The sequence below is a fragment of the Pelodiscus sinensis genome, chromosome 3 (genome assembly GCF_052426305.1).
Source record: "Pelodiscus sinensis isolate ZL-2025 chromosome 3, ASM5242630v1, whole genome shotgun sequence".
NCBI lineage: Eukaryota > Metazoa > Chordata > Testudines > Trionychidae > Pelodiscus > Pelodiscus sinensis.
This window is the reverse complement of record NC_143054.1, coordinates 13,237,978-13,261,164: the sequence shown is the minus strand read 5'-3', so window position 1 is coordinate 13,261,164 and position 23,187 is coordinate 13,237,978. Positions and strand designations below refer to the sequence as shown.

The following is a 23,187-nucleotide window of genomic DNA, read 5'->3' as shown; positions in this document are numbered from 1 at the left end:
CAGGCTGTCTTAATTCTGTCATTTCCTGTCTTTTGAGTGCTTATCAGCAGGCTTAATATTCTTTTGCTGTATGTTTTTAATGCACAAAATGTAGAGAGTATGTGTGTCATCCTCATGGGCTGACTTCTTCCCTTGGTTACACCTTTGCTAGCATGTTTAATTCAGTGTAGTTTGATGGGTATAAATAAGTGCAGAATTTGGTAGTATAAGATAGTTTTGCAAAAGAGCAATGAACTGGTTTTTGTATTGCAAATGTTTGTATAGGCTCCCACTCCATTTCTGCTACTTGGCTTCAGTTGACCTATTGTACTTCCTCAGATGTTTTTTAGGGAGCATACAGGCCGGGGAATATTCAGAAAGTGGATATAGAATCACAGAAATGTAGGGCTGGAAGGGTCCTCAAGAAGTCACCAAGTCCAGACCCTTGAAGCAGGGCCAAGTAATCCTGGAAGATGTTTGTCCAATCTGTTCTATAAAACCTCCAATGTAGGGGGTTCCACAACCTCCCTTGGAAGCTTATTCCAGTTCTTAACTGATTTTATATTTGAAAAAAATCCTATATTTAACTTAAATCTGTTTTGCTGCAAGGTAAGCCCATTCCTCCTCCTCCTCCTCATCCCTTCACTGGACCTGGAGAACAATTTATCACACTTCTCTTTATAGCCTCCCTTAACATATTTGAAAACTGTTACTAGTTCCTCCCATAGTTGTTTTTTCTCATAGCCTGTTTTTTAAATATTTTGTCATAGGTCTGGTTTTTTAAACTGATTGTTATTTTTGTTGCTTTTCTTTGGACTCTCTTCGATTTGTCCACATCTTTTCTCAGGTGTCGTGCCCAGAAGTGGTCATAGTGCACCAGCTGAAGTCTCACCACTGTTGAATGAGACATTTACCTCCTGAGACTTATCTATGACAATCCTGTTAATACACCCCAGAACAATATTAGTCTTTTTTTGCAACTGCATCATATTGTTGACTCAGATTCAGCTTGTGATCTGCTATTGTCCCCAGTTCCTTTTCAGAAGCACTATTACTTAGCTGGTTATTCCCTACTTTGTACTTGGGAATTTGATTTTTCTTTCCCAAGTGTAGCATATTGGACCTGGTTTGACTGAATTTCGCCCTCCTGATTTCAGACCAATTGTTCAATTTGGTACAGTGGTTTTGAATCGTAATCCTGTCTTCCAAAGTGCTTGCAACCCCTCCCACTGTGGTGTTATCCACAGATTTTAGAAGCATACTCTCCATTCCATTGTCCAGGTCATTAATGAAAATATTAACTTGTATTGAATCTGGAACTGAACCCTTTGGGATCCCACTAGATGGACCCTCCATGTTTGAGAGTGTGATCTTTCACCCACCTTATTGTAGTTTCATCTAGACCACATTTCATCTATGACCAATTTGTTTGAGTGTCATTTGGGGCTCTGTCAAAAACCTTATAGGTTGTCTGGAGAAACTCACTGTGCATGTTAAGTGACTTTAGATCTTAGAAACTATTGAGATAGCTCCTAAAAGAAATATTTGAGTAGCAAATGTATTGTGCATTGTGACAATTTTCCACATGCTACTGTTATGCATTTGTCATATAACATTCCGTCCTTTATGAAATGCAGCTTTTCTCTGTTGTTGAATTACTATGATTCTAGTTCCTTTTATTACACTGATGTGCCAGCTGTGCAGGAATCATCTGTGTCCTTCTGTCTGTTTTATCATTAGTGATCTCGAGTTTCACTTGTAAATCTGTGATCTACTAATATTTTATAAACCTAGAAAATAACTCAGCCAATATAACCTACAGATATTTGATCCCAATTAATATTCATCTTTCCTATGTATCCAGCTACTGATGAAGACATAACTAGGAAAGAATATGACTTGGAGCTTTCCTCCTTGTATGTAATGGCATTAGGTCAAGAAATGTAATTCTTACTCTCATTAATTTTATTACATTTTCCTTTGTGTTCAGCAGTGATGGCCAACATGTCAGCAGATCTTTCAATGAAAAACTGAAGGATATAATTACATTGAAAGGGGAATAAATAAAAGTGCTAAGACAAGGGTTCTCAAACTTTTAAATACTTGAATTACATCATCATAAGGAGGTTGTCTTGTGGATTTCCTCTTTTCCCATTCACAGTTATAAGGGCCATCTCTCCTCTCACTGGCAACTGTATAACTTTCCTGTAGCCTATGTGTTGCCCACATGGAAAAGTAATATTAGGAAAAATATTAAGTAAAGCTAAAATACATTGCATATGAGTTATCATCTGGAAACAAGGAGAGCTGGCACCATGTTACCATCCATCTCTCAATGGATTACCAGCAATATGCTCCGGGAACCATTGGTTGCAACCATCCAGCCGGATGTATCTTATTACCTGCTTTGGAATATGTTGTAAATTGTTACCCAATTCACAGAATCATAGAGCTGGAAGAGACCTCAGGAGGTCATCAAGTCCAGCCCCCTGCCCAAGGCAGGACCAATCCCACTTGCTATTACCTTTACCCCAGAAGGCTATCCAGGCAAATCATAAACAACAAATTTACATGGTGTGCCCAAGAGAATTAGGTTTAAATAAATTCTGGTATGATACCACACATTTTTGAAGAAGCAGAGGTTAAAATAGACCACACAAATTATTCAGTAATGCATGCTATTGCTTGTACACTCACTGATGCCAGGTTAGAGTTCTAAGAAGTAATGTCTGTGGCTGGACAGAGAAATGGAGCCATCCTTTAAAAAAACAAAACAGAACAAAACAAAGCCCTAAACCCATTAGTACATTACTTCCTGAAGCTGTTGTCTGACAAATTCAATGGCAACAGGAGAAATTGAGTGCCTCTGTATTGCCAAAGCACCTATGGCTTCTCATGTAGAAGGTCGAAATCTGACATCTATAGCACGAATGAAAACAATAATTACTATCTACACCCAAAACAGCAATCATTTTCATTTTTGCATGTTTACCACAGGGTTGCTTCACTGAATGGAAAACACCACTTTTCCTGGGATAATTTAGCTCAGTCACTGAAGCCAGGTATTGCTTGTCTGGACCAAAGGGAGGAAAAAGAGAGAGAGAGAGAGAGAAAGTTCCTTTAAGAGCCTTCTCCCTCACCTCCCATGTGAGAGGGGGTCTGAGCTCCTGGACTGAGCCAGAACTGACCTGTGCTGCCTGCCCGCCCAGTTCCTAATACACAGTCCCACAGCAGGCGTAGGTCCCAGACCCGGCGCAAGCTGGGACTGAGCCAGGCTGCTGGCCAGCCTGCTAAAAAATTTACTGGCAAGGGAAGGGAGAGGGAAATGCATGTAGTCTATAGCATTAACTGATAAGCTTTTGCTTATAGGTTAATTGGTTAATCGACTACATTATTATACCCCTAGTTGGTTTCCTAGCTTCCATACTATCTTTGATGTACAATTTGCTGCAGCTGGTTGAAAAATACCTGATGGAACAGTTTTCAATTAGAAATGCTGATTTGACCAAATAGAAAGGTTTTAGAGGTACCTATCTAGTGCATCAAAATGTTTGAAGAATGATCAAAATATTTGGTTTCAATAAAGTTAAAGCACTTTATTTCAACTTTATCATTTTGATTCCTTTATTAAGAAAAAATGAAGCAAGTCAAAATCAATTTTGAGAAGGCCACTTTGATATTTTGAAAGAAAATAAATGTAGATGTGTTTGAAGACTTTTTTGGAATTTGGGCTTTTTGTTCTGATTTGTGACTAAAGGAAATTTTTAAACAACATTTCCCATGGAAGATAAATTCCAATTTCAACCAACTCAACAATGTGCTTGTATTAATGTTACTAAGTGAAGATTATCATTGGAAATTTTCTGGTTTTCAGGTGTTTGATTTCACAACCTTAAGGTTGTCTGGGACCTAGATTTTTACACTTAGGGTACGTCTACACTACACACTTATTTCAAAATAAGCTGTTCCGGGGTAGTTATTCTGAAATAGCTAATTTCGAAATAGCATGTCTACATTGCAGGGAAGCCTCAAAATTAGTCTGAGGCAGGCTCCCCTAATGTAGATGTGCTATTTCGATTTAGAGCCACAGGAGGCACTGGGGAGGAATAACTTAGAATGGCCCTGGTGAGGGGCTATTTTGCAATAGCAGCAATGGAGCATCTACCCACGCCTTATTTTGAAATAGCTATTTCGTAATAGCGTTATTTCTTGTAGAATGAGGTTTACGCATTTAGGTATAAGCTGGCCGTTATTTCAAAATAACTTAATGGCTGTTTAGACGCTCGCATTTTTATTTAAAAGTAACACTAGTTATCTCAAAATAACGGTGCAGTGTAAACACACCCGTAGTAAGATTGCTGCTTGTTTTCCTCTGTTAAGCATTTCAGTATATATGTATGAGTAAACTGTAGAAAATTATCCCACTTTTTTTTCAATAGGATATGATTGTTTTGATGATGACACGGCATTAAAGCTGAATATAACTGCTGGAGCACTTTCTGGGACAAAGTCAGAAACCAAATTATAATTAATGAACACGGATGTGGTCATCTTCCAAACTCCATGCTTTTGTTTTTATAGCAAATAGATCAAAACTAGGGTGACTTTAAAACATCAATATTTTATAAAATTCTTCTTTTCTTGTTCCAAAAATCCTGCCAAATTGTACTTAAATGAAGTCTTTTAAGGAAAAACCATGTAAGAGTTCTTAAGTATAAATACATTTTTGTGATTTTAAGAAGAATGGGGTATTTATAATGGATTGAACTAGGGCTTTTCTGTTCTGTGTTATCTTTATAATGTTTGCCATAAAGTGCTTCCAGGCGACATCTTGACTTCTGTAATTTTTTTTCTTCCTTTTCGTTGGTGCCTGGAACAGATTATTGTGGGTTATAACATTTTTAAACATTTAAGTATTCTGTTTGAAACCAGGGAAAAGAGCACAACACTGATATGACAGTTTACTGGCTTTTGTGAAAAGAGATCATCACGGGATTTTTAGTTTTTTACTCTAGGGAAGCATGTTACATAGATTGCATTAATAAAAATAATAATTTTAAAAAGCTTTTTTTTATTTATAACATACTTATGATATTGGAAATGGTACATCATAGTGCAGAATTTGGTTCTCTGAATTTAATAGCTAATGTACAAGTGAAGATAAAGCTAATTATTCTAAGCAAATATGTTGTATTTGGAGTATAATTTTGCTATTTAGACAGATTTATTCTATATGTGCCCGTTTGTGAATAAATTCTTTTACTCACTGAAAACAGTAATGATGACATGGAGTAATTGGTGAATAATCTTTCAGGCTACTTTATTATTTTATTTGGGAGGCTGAGAGATCTGTTTAACTGAGGGGAGTCTGATTCACAGCTCTGCCAGTAACTTGGTGTGTGTAGCCTTTGTCACACTACTTAACCTCTCTTTGTCTGTTACCTTATTCATATCAGCTATGGAGAAATAACTATGTAAGAGCTGTTACAAGGAATAATAAATGAAATTAACTGCTACCTACATGCATAACTTGTCTTTTAAAAGTGCTGAATACCCTGAAGTGATCATTGACATCTTAGAAAACTGCTGAGTGTTCAGCATCTTTAAAATATCATGTATTTTAATTAGATGCTTGAAGAGTCAGAAACCTACCTGTAGCCATGTGTTTTTGTAAAAAAAAAATTGCCACTAGGTGATATTTATTATTAGGAATTTTAAAATCACAATCTCTGAGGGAGTTTTTCAGTAAAGAGTTTAGCCTAGTATAGAATCGGCTTAATCTGTCATATAAATTTGAAACTGACTTTTAAAGAAATGAATATACAAGAATTCTCTTACAGAAATATGAATAGAATATTTAAAATAATTTAAAAGTAATGAATTTAAGATTTATACAAGACATCTATACTAGCTTGTATTTTGGAATTGTTCCGTGCTTTTGATTTAGATTAAACATAGCTAGGGATTTCCACATTCCATTAACACTTAAAATATATATATACAGTGGAATTATGTTTTGACTTCCTCCTCTCCTCATCACTTTTTTATCCTATCCTCTTGAGAGCAAACTGAAAATTCATCTCTTTTGGCCTTGTTAAATTCCCTTTGTATTGTTGAGACTGGAGATGAACTTTTTCATAGATCAGAAATAACTGATCACAATCCAGTCTTCATACTCTAGAAAGACAATTCACTCATTTATTTACTGATCCAAACTGAAGCCCTTTGTGAATGAACAAATGGAACACATTATACTCTACAACTGGAGTAAATTATATATGTTTTCCTTTTGGCAGTCATAAGGATTTATATAATTAATCTATGTTTCAAACGCGTAAGTGGAAATGTAACAATTTTGTATTCCAAGGTTCTGATTCTAATCTCACTTACCCCAGCTTCACAGTGGTGTAGCATTAGATGTTATATATCTCAACATTAGTAAGGGTTTGGATACATGCTCACATGATCTTCTTATAAGCAAATTAGGGAAATTCAACCTAGATGAATCTACTATAAAGTGGATGCACAAGTGGTAGGAAAATTGCGCAGAGAATATTTATCCATGGTTCACAGTCAAGCTGGAAAGGCATATTAAATGGGATCCCATAGGCATCTGTCCTGGGTCAGACTCTATTCAGTATCTTCATAAATGATATGGAAAATAGCATAGAGGGTACAATTTACAAAGTTTGTAGGCAATACCAAGCTGGAAAGGGTCGCAAGCACTTTAGAAGACAGGTCTAGAATTCAAAATGATCTTGACAAACTGGAAGTAAAGAGGATGAAATGCAATAAGGGCAAATGCAAAGTACAGTAAAGTCTTGGTTATCCGGCCTAAACGGGACCGGAGGATGGTCGGATAACCAGAAATGTCGGATAATAGGGACAGCAGTGGCAGCTGTGGGAGGAGCCTCCCAAGCAGGCTCTGCTCTTTGTCTCAGGGGCAGTTGGCGCGTGTGCTGCCCCCTCCCCGGTGGATTCTGGATGTCACATCCTCCCTCTTTCTCTTCCTCCCCGGTGCTCCTGCCCTCCTCAGCCCGGTGGCGGCCCTCCCCTTGCCACCCCCTTCCCTTCCTTTCCTGGCTCGGCCCGAACTCCGGGCTGCCTGGACATGCCCAAGGCCCCGGCGCTCCTGCCTCTCCTCGCCACACCCCCCTTTCCCCTTCCCTTCCTGCCTCCGCCCGGACTCTCTGCTTGCTCCGGCCAGGAGCCAGGCTCGCTCTTCAGGGGGGCAACTCCCTCCCTTCCCCCCCCCCCCAGCCTCCTCCTTTCTCTTTCTCGCCCGAGCCACCTGGATGAGCCCAAGGCCCCGGCGCTCCTGCCTCCCCTTGCCACACACACACCCCTTTCCCTTCCTGCTTCGGCCTGGGCTCCCTGCTTGCTCTGGCTGGGTCCAGGCCCGCTCCTAAAAGCGGAGCCACTAACACGGCAGGATGGCCAGGATTGGGCCCCGAGCGGGACATGGGCCCAGCGTACCTGAGCTCCGGGTGAGTCCGCAGCACGGGCGTGAGCTGTCCCAGGCGTGGGGTGGGGAGGTAGGGTTGCCGAGCCCATGCTGAGTGCCATTGTGGTATGAAGTGTCTCTAGAGCCCCGTGCCTTCACGTGACATGCGGCACCATTGGATAAAACTGAAGGTCGGATAGTGAAAGTTGGATAACCGAGACTTTACTGTACTACCCTTAAAAAGAAATAACCACTTGAACAAACACAAAATGAGAAATGACTGCCTAGGAAGAAATGCAGAAAGGTATCTGGTGGCTCCAGTTGATCACAAACTACATATGAGTCAACAATGAAATAGTGTCATCGAGGCTTGTTCCATCACTGAAGCTTGTTCCGCTGTTGGCTATTAGCCAAGATGTTCATGAATGCAACCCCATGCTTGGAGTGTCCCTATCATATGTTTCCCCAAAGCTGAGACTGGATAACAGTGGAAGGATCACTTGATGTTTGCCTGTTCTGTTCATTGCTTCTGGAGTGTCTGGTATTGGCCACTGTTGGAAGACAGGATCCCGGGGTAGATGGACTATTGGTCTCGCCCAGTATAGCCGTTCAAAATAATGGAATGGCTGTGTAGTCACTTGCATTGTTATTTTGAAATAATACTAGTTATCTTTAAATAACGGTGCAGTGTAGATGCACCCATAGATCTTATACCTGATAACTTCATCCCTTGCTCCTTCTGCAGGAAGGGCTGAACATAAATACTCTGTTCACGCTCTGTGATTTGAGTTTCTCTACTCCCATTCCACCTCTGCCTTGAGGAGCTCCAGTTATGCCAGCTGCCAATGAAAGGGAACAGGTGGAACAGCAGTCCCAAAGCACAAGACACAAAAGAAAGGGATTTGTTTACTTTAAATGTCGGGGAGAAACTCATTTGTGGGATTGCTGCAAAATCTGCAGACTTCAGGAACCCATCCAAAAAAAAAAAAAAAAAAATAGGGACACCAGACTTAGGTTTCGCCTCATGGAGGTAGCACTTGTCCCTCCTCAGAGCTGAGTCACTCTAACTTGGCATTGAGTTCTTCAGCCTTAATCAGAGGCTCCCTGACTTCAATTAGGGAGACTCAGAGTTGTTCCATGTTGTCCAACTGCTTTTGCTTCTCAAGACTCCTGGCACTATCATTCCTGGTGCCACAAAAGATCACCCCAGCAAGTGTCTCTTGGTACTGCTTTTCAACGCTGGTGCCGAGAAAGAAGCAGAAGAAGACAGATGAGGAAGGTCCCAACTCTGAAGTCACTAGGCAAATTGACCCTAGCAGAATGTGACCCACAAGAGCTCATTCTGAGATCTCTGCAACTCATCCAGAGCTGTTGACTCTGGCACTAGAACAGACACTGTTGTGTCCGGCACCAATGGACTTTCCACCACACGAGTCATCTGAGCTCTGCTCCCTGCCAATACTTTCTACATCAGAGACTGTGAGAGATTCAGTATCTGTTTCAGTACTAACATGTCCTTCCATTTGTGATCATGTCATTAAGGAGTATATCATAGTAAATGAGACTCAATGAAGTGAAGTGTGTGTGCACCTCCCTCCAGTGGCTAGTCCGCATACAGGATAATAGTCTGTCACTGCTACCATTTCTCCTTTAGTTCAAGTGGCATAGCTCTGTGCTGTGAACTGAAAAGATCCAGGGTTCCAGTCATGCCAAGCATTTCTGGAAGCACGTTAGGAATTGAGACTCTTGGGTTCTATTCCTGGCTCTGGAGGAGAGTATGATTTAGTAGTTACAAATGGCACAAGCAAGCCTATAGATTTGGCAGATTAAATCTTAAAGGCAGTATGACTAAGGGGATGAAACTTAGCTCTGCTGCATTACAGAGTTAGGGCCCTGTTCTGCCTCTTCAAAAAAGCTTCTTTTTGCTCTGACACTGAATATCAGCTCAGCTTCTAGAATCTGGGAGGCTTTGTGCTCTGCTCCCTCTGTGGCTGCACAGAATTGGGCTTCCAAGTTCTATTCCTAGTTCTTCCATAACTCACCCAGTGCAAAGCCTCAAGCGATCCCATCTGTAAATGGAAGAAGAATTTTACTATCTTGCCTCCCAGTACAGGGGCAGGAGACATTATTCAGTGGTAAGGGCTGTCTGTTACTCAGAATGATTGTCAGAGGAAGAGCTCAGACCAGAATTCATGGTCTTTACCCGCCATGTAGAACATATTCCCTCAGTGCTTAAAGTAGATTGGAACTGTATGGAAAGACGCTTTACCACATTCATCAAAAATCCATAGAGAAGAGGGGCAAATAAGCTCACACCTGTCACTTAATTTTATAATAACCCTGCTTTCCCCAAGAGGGGACAGCAGTTGCTGTAACTGTGGTGCATCATTTTCCTATTTGGTGCTCTAACTCTGTGTCTGAGATCCCAGTGGGTTGTTCTATTATGGAGCTCTTTGGGGCTGTAGCATATTCAGTGTGGTACACAGGGAGGCCTGGAGGCTTAAGTATGTTTACTGGAGGAAGAATGTTTGGAGAGTCCATCAGCAAGCTCTCAAAGGTGCTATTAAGCCTATGTACCTACCTGGCATTTTTCAGTCTTATTACTGGGTTTGTCAAGCAATTTTAAAAAAAGTGATTAATTGCACTGTTAATGAAAGAATACCATTTATTTACATATTTTGGATGTTTTCTACATTAAATCAAATGTATTGATTTAAATTACAACACAGAATACAAAATGTACAGTGTTCACATTATATTAATTTTGATTACAAATATTTGCACTGTAAGAACAAATACAAGTAGTGTAGTGCAATCTCTTTAGCATGAGATGTGAACTTACAAATGCAGAATTATGTAAAAAAATAATTGTATTAAAAATAAAACAGTATAAAACTTTAGAGACTAAAGTCCACTCAGTCTTACTTCTTGTTCAGCTAGTCACTCAGACAAACAAGTTTGGTTACAATTTACAGGAGATAATGCTGCCCGCTTCTTGTTTAAAGGGTAACGTGAAAGTGAGAACAGGCATTCATTTGCATTGGACTGTTGTAGCTGACATCACAAGATATTTAATGCCAGATGTGCTAAACATTCATGCTTCCATGGCATTCCAGAGGATAAAACTTCCTAACTGTCCAGGTGGTTAAACACAGGAATAAATTGCCTAGGGAGGCTGTGGAATCTGCATATCTGGAGATATTTAAGGGCAGGTTAGACAGACGTCTATCAGGAAAGATCTAGATCAAGGGTGGGCAAATTCCGGCCCACGGGCCGGATCTGGTCCGTAGGGTTAGTCCCTGGTGGGCCACCACTGCTATGTTTACCTGCACCTCCACATGTATTGGAGGATCACAGCTCTGGTTGCCCGTGAATCACCATTCACGGCCAATGCAAATGGTCACAAATGGTTATTTTGCAGCTAACGAGAGCTGTGATTCTCTGATACCTGCAGAGGTACAGGTAAACATAGTGGCGATGGCCCGCCAAGGACTAACACCGCAGGCTGTTGTGTTTTTTATTGCCCACCACTGATCTAGATGGTTCTTGGTCCTGCCATGAGGGCAAGGGACTGGATTTGATGACCTCTCAAGGTCTCTTCTAGTTCTAGTCATCTTATAAATATTTCGGAAAATTTGTGGTTTTTGTTTGTTTGTTTGTCCCAAAAGATCTCAGAAATGGTAAGCGCTAGAAACACCAAATTTTGCACAGATACAACTGATTTCCTAACTTAGATAACTGGATTGGTTATACCTCAAAATCGGTTCCCCTAGTTCCCCCAAAGCCCCAATTGGGCCCACTGATAATTCCGAAAGATCTCCGAAACAGTAAGAGCTACAAACACCAAATTTTGCACAGATACTACTGATTTCCTAACTTAAATAACTGGATTGGTTATATCTTGAAATTGGTTCCAATGATAATTAGCTTTTAGGAGCGCCTGATCATAGGCATTTGCTGGACTCTTCTGTTAAGCATGTCATATAAACTGCAACTGGGAGACCCTAGAGATAAAGCATATGACCACCTGCAGCACTATCAAAGGAAAGCCCATGGGGGAGAGGCTGCAGTGGGGCAGAGAATCAGCAACCTCCCCTATACTAGGGCACCAGGAGGTCTCCAGGAGAGACCCAAATGTGGCTGATGCTGGCTGGGGTCTGATCTTGCTAATTGTGGCTGGGAGAAGCCTCCAGCTATCACAGCCTTTCAACATCTTCACACAGCCAGGCTCCGACTGAAACCCTTCTGGAAATTAAAGTTGCTTCCCTCCCTCCACACCCAAACGAGCCATCCCACCACTCGCCCACCTTTGTGCTGTGTGCGTTCTCCTGGCAGGACTGTGTGCATTATCAGCAAGTGCCACGGGCATTATGCACTTTGCAGGATTCAGCTCACAGTACAAAGAGGAGGTGGGTAGGAGAACAAGGTTTTGAGCACCATGGAGTCTGAGGAGGACACGGTACACTCAGAACAGCCTATTCTCATTAGAACAGGTACGTTCAGGTGCTGTATGTTCTGATTTGAGAAGTAGAAAATGGTGTAGTGGAAAGCAGAGATATTTCAGAAACAACATGGACAAGGGTAGGTGTCTATAGAGGCTGGGGAGAAAATTAAGTGCAACTCTGCTGGGATCAGCTATGGGCATAGTGGTTTGGGGATGTCTGTGAACAAAGAAGATAGACAGACAAACTCTCTGAAATATATAGGAGACTGGAAGATTTACCTGGCATTGCTCTGATCCCTAACACAATTAATTTTTGTCTCTTGGAAAATAAAATGAAAATGTGCATGCTTCATTTAAATCATTGCTTGGAGGAGAAGCTCGGTCTGCAGGCTGTCCCAGGGAGAGAGTACTTACTAGGGTTACCAGGTGTCCGGTATTCTACCAAACAGACCAGTTTTTGTGCCCTCTGTCAGATAAAAAAATTCAGAAAATACCGGACACGTACAACGTCCAGTATTTTCTGTTTTTCTGGCTAGGTGCCAGACGGAAGCCTGGCGGGGGTGGGGAGAGTGTCTGGGAGGTGGGGCGCGATCGGCGCTGGGAGCCTGTGGTAGCATGCAAAAGTCTGGCGGGGGCGAGGGGAATGGCTGGGATGCGGGGCGTGATTGGCGCTGTGAGCCTGTGGTAGTGTGCAAAAGCCTGGTGGGGGCGGGGGAAGTGGCTGGGAGGCGGGGCGCGATCGGCGCTGGGAGCCTGTGGTAGCGTGCAAAAGCATGGCGGGGGTGAGAGAAGGGGCTGGGAGGCGGGGCGCGATCAGCGCTGGGAGCCCTCAGCTGATTGCATCTGAGGAGGAATGACGCCTTGGGGAGGAGGAGAAGCCCTGCCTCTGCTCCTGAGCGCTGGTCAAGCACGTTGTGGCACCGTAGTCCAAGAGAGAAGCCCGCAGGTGCTTTGTGGTTGCATTTAGGCACCTTCCACAGGCTCTCAGCCAAAACTGACGGGGGTGGAATTTCTGCTTCTTTTTTTTGCTCGACAAATTTTTAGCCCGTGTGTTAGGTATTTTTTGGGAGACCATCTGGCAACCCTAATTCCAGCCCTCTCTCACAGCAGCAGCTTGGGGCCAGATGAAAAGCGCCTTCCCCCTTCACTCCACAGATAGTGAGGAATGCAGCAAACTGTGTGCTTTCCTCTCACTCCCTGATGAAGGGGAACAGCTAGTAATCTCCCTGTACAAATTGGGGGGTGGGGGGAGCTTCAGTCCCCACCCCCCGTAGAGGGCATCTGGAGTGTGGGAGTCTCAGTGTCCCCAGCCAGCCTTTTTCCCATGCCTACTGATTCTGTCACTTTTCTGCATTCTTTACTGAGACACAGTCCCATTCCAGGCACATGCCATTTTCCTGGTACAACCAAACCCTTGCCTTGATTTAAGTTTTGATAAGCAGAACCTGAATTCCGAGTTTGGTGGTCCTAGTTCTTATAGTTTACGCAGAGTTCTTGAACTGGTAGACAAACAGATGGACAGTCAGAGTCTCTCAAATATGTAGTAGATAATATCTGGGAAATTCTTACACAAAACTTTTACATTGAATTAATGCTGCTAGAAAGCGTAGTCTGAACAACCACTATGTTGTTTTAGCCCCAACCATATCTATAGCGTAATATTTAGGGATGCAAGAGTTTAACCGGTTAACCAATAAGCTAATACTTATCGGTTCCTGTTGCCAATTAAACTCTGCTAGGGAGTGCGAGTGGGCAGCCAAGAGTTTGCAGGGCCAGAGGCAGCCAGCAGCCTGGCAGCTACATGAATGTCGAAGGCCGGAATCCCGCCGCCCAGAGCCTGCGGTGACCGGCAGCCTGGATCCTTTTATCTCCCCCTGGCATGGACTGATGTAACATCTTCCTTAGGATATACTGTCAGCATTATTCTGATGAAGTGTGTGAGTGGGTGGGACATTGACATCTTTTGATATACCTTGAGAGATCATGACATGGATAGAGACAGAATGGAAATGGAAGCAACTAAATACAAAAGACTGCTGCAGTCTTTCCCCACACCATAATTATTTTTACTCTCTGGTTAATAACTTTTGCATTGATAACCTTGTTGCACCCAAACTTGCAGTTTTTTAAAAAAAGCTCTTTGAAATGAGGTTATCTAAGAAGGATTTGTTGTTGTATGGATGTATAATGGTTAGGTGTGCAGTAAATGTGTTTATTTAACAAATCTTTTCCTTGATCAGGTATAGAATTTTTTTAAGTGCTGTCTACTGTGCCATTTGGGGAGAAAAAAAGCCCATAGGAAAAGAAACACACAAAGTAATATTAAACCAAGTCTGATTTCAACCCCAAAAGCAACACATTAAGTTATGTTCTGTCCTCTACCTACCATCTAGGTCGTAGTTTGGTGAATCCTCTTCCCCTCCTATTCCAAGTTTTAGTTTACCATTTATTCAGCTACAACAGCTTAAGTAAAGAAAGGAATTAAAATCTAAACTTTTCAATGTACGTGTATTTGTCAGTTTCATGTCAGATGCATATCCCAGGAAATAGGAAGGGGCAGAAACATTCCTGTTTGACATAGAAACAATTATTATTAATTAAACAGAATCCAGAGGCTAATAGGGTAATGGATAGATGCTAAAATATCATTAACAATTATTCAGATTTAATTTTTTTTCAGTAGCTTGAAAATCCACCGTGCATTACTGAGAAAAAGGAAGTGGCTGTGGGTACATATGGCGGTTTTTATTTTATTTTTTTGCAGAAACCATCATGCCAATATCTAGCTTTCCCTGTGTGGGAAGAAAGTTGGCAACAGTAACGTGGGAAAAAGAGAAACTGAGATACACATACCTTTTAAATATGAAAAGAAAAAGAATGAGTGTGTGTTTGTCTGTGTGTGTGTGTTTGGTGGTAGTGGTAGTAGTAGTAGTGAATCTGCTTTTACATATCTCTAGTTAATGGTTGCTGGAATATGGAATTCCAGCAATCAAACTTGATATATCCTTTTGCAAATCTGAATAGACCAAAAAAAAAAAAAAAAAAAAATGTGGGGCAAAATTCACATCTTAGTTCTGTATATTGGATCTTGTCTGCTGATTCTTCACTCCTGTTACATGTGGAGATCTGTCAGTTACATTGGTGGGACATCTATGCAGGCAGGGTAACACGTTATCTCAGAGGAGAGCCAGTTCTCTGATCAGAGAGCAGAAATTTGCCCTCAATTTTTTGTTCTTTTCAGAGAAATTGTTAATTTATTAATATCTTTATTTAATGTTCATAGAATAATATTAATATAGACCATGGTCTGTTGCATCCAACTTGTTAGTTGCCAGCCATTTATTTGCTCTGTTCCAAATTTGGTTTCATGTCTTCTAAAGTCTTAGCAACACAGGCAATAGTTTTAAATTTAAAAATATTGGTATATAATAATGATCAGTGCGGTCTGCTCATGACTGTTTTAAATCCTTTTAGTTTAGATTAGGAATGTGAAGGTTTAACCTGTTTACCAATCGGACTGTAGCAGCTCCCCTGCTGTTGGGTGTGTGTGGGAGGGGCTGCCTCAGTCCTGCAGGATGGCCTGCTGCAGACAGGGGCTGCTCCAGATGTCAGATGTTACAGCTACTCTGTTTAGTTTGAATCAAGAGGTACTAATAAAGCGTTGTTATATAGAGAGAGTATCTTTTCCAGGTAGTAGTAACCCATGGTCCTTCACTTCATGCCTGGAAATAAATGGTTTTTGTCTTATTTTTATGTGGAAGGAGGAATTGAGGTGAAGGAAAAGTGAGAATGATTTTTTTTTTAAAGAACTCTTTGGTTCTTAAATTTATGGGATTTGTATGTAAAGTAGGCAAGGGCTGAGTACTGTTATCTATTTTATAGCTGCCTCTTTCAAAGTGTAATTTGGCTGATGTGTTAAAAAGTCGGTTCTAATTTATGTGTGTATTTTACAGTAATTCAATTGAGCTGTTGTTATGTATTTAAAATTTTTGTCAAAGTGTTAGTGTAATGATGACATGGTAAGCAGAACCCCACAGTCAGAATCCTGGATACTCCATTTCTCCTTGAGTGGGGTTTGGGCTTCTAACCTCCTTTAAATCATCTTTTGTACCAAATAACTGCAAGATAGATAATGTGATGCCAATTTTTTAAAAGCACTGTAGAGGTGATCCTGGCAATTACAGGCTGGTATGTCTAACTTCAGTGCTGGGCAATCTTTTTGAATCTATAGTAAAGAACAAAATTGTCAGACTCATAAGAACATAATTTGTTAGGGGAATGTCAACATGGTTTCTGTAAAGGGAAACCATTCCTCACCAATCTACTAGAATTCTTTAAGGAGGTCAACAAGCGTGTGGACAAAGGGAATCCAGTGGATATATTGTACAGTAAAACCTGTGTTATCTGGCATGCTCAGGGATTAGGGCGTTCCTGTTATCTAAAAATTCTGATTATCTGAGGGTCCCATCAACCTAGGAAAAGCCAATGGACAATAATAGTAAAAGTCAGGTTTTTAATATTGGTAGTTTTGTAGTGTGAGGCAGTTGATCTCACATTTCTATTTTGAGTTAAAGATGATTAGTACTTCTTAAATAAAAAAATGTTAAGCCAATCATGGTAAACCAAGCCAGGCCTGTGCGCCTGAAGATGTGACAGTATTGTGGCTGGGGGCAATGACGGTTAACAAAGTTTTCTGGTTAATAGAGTGCCGGATAACAAAGGTTTCACTGTACTTACATTTCCAGAAAGCCTTTGACAAAGACTGTCGCTAAACTTTCTTAAGCAAAGTAAGCTGTCATGGGATAAGATTTCCTCTTAAGGTCCTCTTATGGATGGTTAAAAGATAGGAAACAAAGGGAAGGAATAAATGCTCAGTTTTCAGAATGGAGAACAGTAACTAGTGGTGTACTGCAGTGGTCTGTACTGGGACCAATCCTATTCAACATATTCATAAATGATTTGGAGAAAAGGCTAAACAATGAGGTCGCAAAATTTGCAGATGATACAACACTGCTCAAGTCCAAAGCAGACTGTAAAGAGCTTCAAAAGGATCTCATAAAACTAGGTGACTGGGTAACAAAATGGCAGGTGAATTTTAATGTTGATAAATGCAAAGTAATGCATCTTGAAAAACAATTAAAGATATAAAATGATAGGGACTAAATTAGCTGTTGTCACTTGAGAGAGATCTTGAAGTCATTGTGGATATTTCTCTGAAAACATCCACTCAATGTGCAGCAGTGTTCAAAAAAGTAAACAGAATGTTGGGAATCATTAAGAAAGCGATAGAGAATAAGACAGAGAATATCATATAGCCCCTATATAAATCCATGGTACATCCACATCTTGAATACTGTGTGCAGATGTGGCCACCTTTTATCAAAAAAGATACCTTGGCATTGGAAAAAGTTCAAAAAAGGGCAACAGAAATTATATGGGGGTGTAAGTAATGGCTGCCATATGAGAAGAGATTAATGAAACTGGGACTTCTCAGCTTGGAAAAGAGGTGACTAAGGGGGGATATGATAGAGGTTTATAAAATCATGGCAGGTGTGGAGAAAGTAAATGAAGGAAAAGTTATTGACTCCTTTCCATAATGTAAGCACTAGGGGCCACCAAATGAAATTAATAACAGGATTAAAACGAACAAAAGGGAATATTTCTTTACACATCACACAGTGAACCTGTGGATCTCCTTGCCAGAGGATGTTGTGAAGACCAGGACTTTACCAGGGTTCAAAAAAGAGGTAGATAAATTCATGGAGGATAGGTCCATCCGGGGCTAACAGCCAGGATGGGCAGGAATAGTGTCCCTAGCCTCTGTTTGTCAGAAGCTGGGAATGGGCAACAAGGTTAGGATCACTTGATGATTACTTCTGTTCATTCCCTCTGGGGCACCTACTATTGGCCACTGTCATAAGACAGGATAATGAGCTAGAAAGCAGACTCCCCATGAGCAGCAGCTCTCGCCTATTCTTGCCATAGTCTGACAAAAATTATCCTTTGTTGTAAAGCTTTCTCTTTGTTTTTACCAGCATTTCACCTAAATCCTTAATTTTTCTACTCGTATCTCTTTCTTTTCAAACCTACCACAACAACTGTCTGTAATTATTCCTGTTACTGTAAATACTATGCATTTTGAAATAGTTATGTACAGTGTGTTGTAAGACTGAATTTTAAATATCATATAAGATAATTCACTTTAAAAGGCATTTGATAATTTATAAAAATTTCTTTTTTTCAGTTACACTTTCTTCTAAAAGTATGCGCTACTTAGCATTTAGCTTTGGGAGAAGAAGACACTAACATAAACATTTAATGTAAATTGAGTAAAAACTTAAATGGCTGTGTGTCAGTTTGTAAAAGGAAGAAGGAATTATATCCTTGTTCTTCAATACAATACCATGACGTGGCTGAAGGTGCTTAATTGAAATTAATGGTGGTTAAGACCTAATAACACTACAGTACATTTACTACAACTTGGGCTAGCCTAGGTTTGTCCCTAATAGGTGGAATTACATGTCTTCTCTTCAGTGTCCGTTACACTCTATAATTTATGTCACTATGCTAGGATTTTCTTTTCTGATATTTATCCTCAGTGTTCTTTCTTCATTTAATCCAATTATTTTTATGTATACTTCCTTGTACCACACTAAACAATTTTCAATTCAGTAGTTTAAATACAGGTGATCCTTTCTTTTTTACTTGGTTTAATGTAAGGTTTTTGCTTTTCTTCTAACAGTTTGGTAAACTTATGTGAAACAATTTTCTTTCAGGTTTTCCTTAGGGGATGCTCGCAGACCTCTCCATGAATCAGCAGTATTAGTGGAAGATATCATCCACACGCAACTGATTAATTTGGTAAGACTCTCTTTAGCCTTTGATTACAATGTGTTCCTTGGGATTGCCACCCAGTCTTTCCCGTAAGACTATTGAGAATGTTCTACCTCTTGTTCTTAAGGTGGTATGTGATCATGTAGGCCGTGTCCAGACTCAGGGGTTCTTTCGAAAAAAGTAGCCTTTTTTCGAAAGAACTTCCCCTGCGTCCAGACTCAAGCCGCGTTCTTTCGGAATTATTTCGAAAGAACGCGGCTTTTCTTTCAATGGCGGTAAACCTCAATTTACGAGGAAGAACGCCTTCTTTTGAAAGTTCCTCTTTCGAAAGAAGGCGTTCTTCAATGTAAAGAGGCCGTCTTCGAAAGAGAGCATCCAGACTCGCTGGGTGCTGTCTTTCGAAAAAGCGGATTTCTCTTTCGAAAGATCCACCTGCAGTCTAGACGCGATCTTTCGAAAGAGGCTCTTTCGAAAGATGCTTTCGAAAGAGCCTCTTTCGAAAGATGCTTTCGAAAGAGCCTCTTTCGAAAGAAGCCTGCAGTCTAGACATAGCCTCAGTGACTGTACATAGAGAAAAGGAGGATTGCCTTTACAATCTGTGAGCACCCTTTTCAGCCAGCCACTAGAAATGCTATGTGGAGGAATCCAAGCCTCTGTGCTCTGGATTCCCTGGGATGTTTTAAGCTGCTGCACCTGCACAGAATCCGACCACTGCTCCAATCTTGGGTCCTTCAACACACACTTGGGATATAGTTCTCTTATCTGACACCCTCTTCCAAAGTTGGAACATGCTGTACAGCATCCTGGCCCTTCTAGGCCCAGAACTCCATCCCAAAGGTATGAAACTTCTCATCTGCAGTTAACTCTTTCAGGCCATGTGTTTAACATATGAATGCTCTTTTATCTTTAATCATGTAAAGCCCAGGAGAGTACAGTTCATACAAAACAATACACATTATATGTATGTCATTGCCTCAGTTTCTTCTTCACTCCAGGGCACTCTTTGGTTTGAGTCTGAGTTTTTAGGGCTGTCCAGAGTCCTTGAGGCCATCTAGGAAATTGTGTGTAGGGCTCCCTACTCCACAGAGTTGCTACTTGCTGGTTGCCCTCACTTTCTGGAGCCCCTTTCCCATATCTGTGACCTTGCCTTTTCTTACCTTTTCTTTTTGGTCCTGTCTGGTCCTCCTGTTCCTCTATGGCTGGGCTGGTCCAACCTGGCTTCCTTTCTTCTGTCCTGAGTAACTTTCCACAGTTCTTATCTTTCTCCTTCCTTCAGCTAAAGTGGATTTGCAAGCCTTGAGCTGCTTTTATAACATAACCTTTTGACAAGTTTAAGTACTGTCATTAACCTTTCATTCCCATTGTAATTGTCTTGGGTTTATGTGCTACAGGACTTGTCAACAGTGGTAGGCCAACATATTTATACACTTTTACAATACGCACTTGGCCATAATACAGTTTTGCAATATCAGTCTGATAAATTGCACAGACATAGCCTTAGCGCATCATACATAGTGTATGATATCTGGTAGCGCTTTATAGACTAACAAAACATGTAGACTGGTCATCTGAAGAACTCCGGATGACTAGAAGTGGGTCTTTGCCCACGAAAGCTTATGCTCCAATAAATCTGTTAATCTATAAGGTGCCACAGGACTCCTCATCGTTTTTGCAGATCCAGACTAACATGGCTACCCCTCTGATACCAGACCCAGTTTGTTTCCGGTTCTCTGGTGCTGTGTAATTTATATGTAAATAATTCCAGACCCAGCTAAAGTGGGCTTAAAGCTGGTTGACATTTTTCAAATAATAGATTTTCAATTGCAAAATGGTATTTTCCTTTTCAAAACTAAAGGATTTCTCAAAGTATTGATATTTTCATTTGTGTGCGATGGTATAAAACAATTATCAAAGACATTATCAAATGGTTATGGGCATTTTGCTTACAGTATACTTAATTAAAAACTGGTAATATTTTCATTAAAAGACCTCCTGATTATATTGCAGACTGTGACCAAAAAGTTGCGTAGAAAACAAAATAGGCTTGTTCTGAACCCTGTGAAATTCAAGCAAATTTGAAATTTTGATTTTTTTTTTTTTGGTTAGTTAAACAGTCATCTTTACTGAGAACTCTATACAGGCTGTACCTCCCTTAACCTGGTCTCCCTCGTCTGGCAACATCCGTGGTCCATGCCGGACCACAGATGTTCTTGGAACACAGAGCCCAGGAAAAGGGAGGTCTGGCAGTGGGGCAGGAGCAATCCAGTGTGCATGTGGGGGGAGGAGGAGGTGGGAACAGACAGCACAGCAGGGCATTCTGGCCCCAGTAGTGGCCAGGGAACTCTGTCCCCAGCTCTCAGTCCCAGCCTTGGCTGCACAGCTCCGGTCATAGAACCGGGTGGCTACAAAGCTCCAACCATGGAACGGGGCAGCTGCGGAACTCCATTGATGGTGCTCTGCCCTGGCAGCAGCAGGGTTGGCAGCATCTAGAGGGGCAGCGGGGGCAGGCTGGAGCCCTGACCCGGTGCCAGAACAGCCAGGAGGGGAGTGACCTTCCCTACTCCGGCAAATCCCCTTGTTTGGGACCAGTCAAGTCCCAAGGGTGCTGGACCAGCGAGGGCCAACCTGTATTAAGAAATGATGGTTTCAGACCAGAAGCAGAAATTCTTGCTCCCTGTATTATGACACTCAAAATTATTGCAACTCCTTAAGACTGTCCAGGTGATCATTTAAAAATGTTATCTTATTTGCATTTTTATAACACTTTTAGCTATATTATTGACTCATGTGTCCCCAATACTTGTGCAAGCCTAATGGAACATATTTAGTCTTGTGGACATGCACCTCGCTATAAATATAGTGAATCTCACTACAAATTAATAATGTATTTTTTTATAGTTTATTTTAAAAAAATCTGTATTGGAGATAGTAAGATTTGGCTTGAGCCACATCATAAAAGATAAGATGACATTTCCAATTCTGATCTTATAAATATTTTGAAAAATTAATTGTTGTCTTGACCTAACAACTAATCTATTGTGTCGTAATTTTTTTTTTTGTTATGGTTGCCTCTTTAAGCATAAGAGATTATGGCCACAGCTGCACTATTTAGCTGCAGTGGAAGGTGGATTATTTGTTTTTTTTTACATTAATCCTTAGCTGCACTTTAGAGTAAAATTTGTGTTTGACAGAAATTTAACCTGTGGCCTGTACAGCCTTTTCTTCTTAATAAATAATGTATTTCTTTAGCTGGGTACTTAGTTGATGGCCATGACCCTAGGTTAACCCTGAACGCTGTGTAGGAGCGTGTGTGATTTCCTGTCAGGAGGAAGAATGGGACTAGACCAGCAGACAAACTGCTTTTCTAACCTCTCACCTTTTGGCCCAAGACAGCACTTTATTTCAGGGGAAGTGAAAGTATCTTTAATAGCTCATTGCTTTGACCTTTGACACCTAAAGGACGGAACTCTTAAATCATGGTCTTTTTATATGACATGGTGGGCTTCTGGAAATCATTTTTGCATATTCATTATCCTATAATATTTCACATTCTTACTGAGCTGTTATTGAATATTCATACTGTTTGTTCTCATTTTTAGATAACTATATATACCTATATGAGAGGGTTAAAAACCCACTAACTGTGTAATAAATTCTTCTTGCAAATGTGAGTTTATGCACAGTACCCATGTTTTATTCATGTTCCTCAAAATACTGGGCTTTAGGGTCACCAACTTTCTACTCACACAAAACCCAGCACCCATATCCTGCCCTCTGCCCACCACTCCTCTTAAGCTCTACACATGCCCCATTCCTTCTCCAACGCGCTGCCCCCTCGCTCCTTTCTCCTCCCCCCTGCTGCCCTCACTCACTCATTTTCACTGGGCTGGCTCAAGGGGAGGGGATGATGCCCCTGGCTGGGAAGGGTAGTTGGCTCTGGCAATGGGAGCAGCAGGGGCAGTGCTTGGGTGGGTGCAGCATGAAGAACCCCCCTGGCTACTCCTACACATAGGTGCTGGAAGGGGGACATGCTGGCTCCTTCCCAGGAGTCGCACAGCACAGATGCTTCCAGGGAGCCTGCCAGCCCCCCTGCATGGCACCCCCAGCTGGACAGTCAGGGCATGTCTACACAGCAGGGCAAAAGCCGAGATAAGCTATGTAACTTGAGCTACATCAGTTGCTCAGCTTAAGTCCAAATAGCTTATTTTGGTTTTTGGCACTGTCTACACAGCAGGAAGTCTGAGTTAGAGCACTCTTTCTTCGACTTCCCTTACTCCTCATAAAATGAAGGTTACAGGAGTTGGAGTCAGAAGTCCTCCAACTCAACATTATTTTGACATATTTGAAATAATTGCTTGTAGTGTAGACATGGACTATGTTATTTCAGAATAATGTCAGTTATTCCGAAATTACACTGTGTGGAGATGTACCATCAGTGGCCCTGTCAGTGATGCAGACCGGAGCTGTGAGGATCCTCTTTTGGCCA

General features: G+C 41.2%; 1 protein-coding gene across 5 annotated transcripts in view; it reads left to right on the top strand.

Moving 5' to 3' along the window:
• Positions 1-23,187, top strand: part of SUPT3H (SPT3 homolog, SAGA and STAGA complex component) — a 423,379-nt gene that overhangs the window by 195,383 nt on the left and 204,809 nt on the right. For all 5 annotated transcript variants that reach the window (XM_075923378.2, XM_006120667.5, XM_025183404.3 and 2 more), the window contains exon 3: positions 18,644-18,728. In XM_075923378.2, coding sequence (XP_075779493.1) covers positions 18,644-18,728 — 85 coding nt within the window. The remainder of the gene's footprint in view (positions 1-18,643; positions 18,729-23,187) is intronic.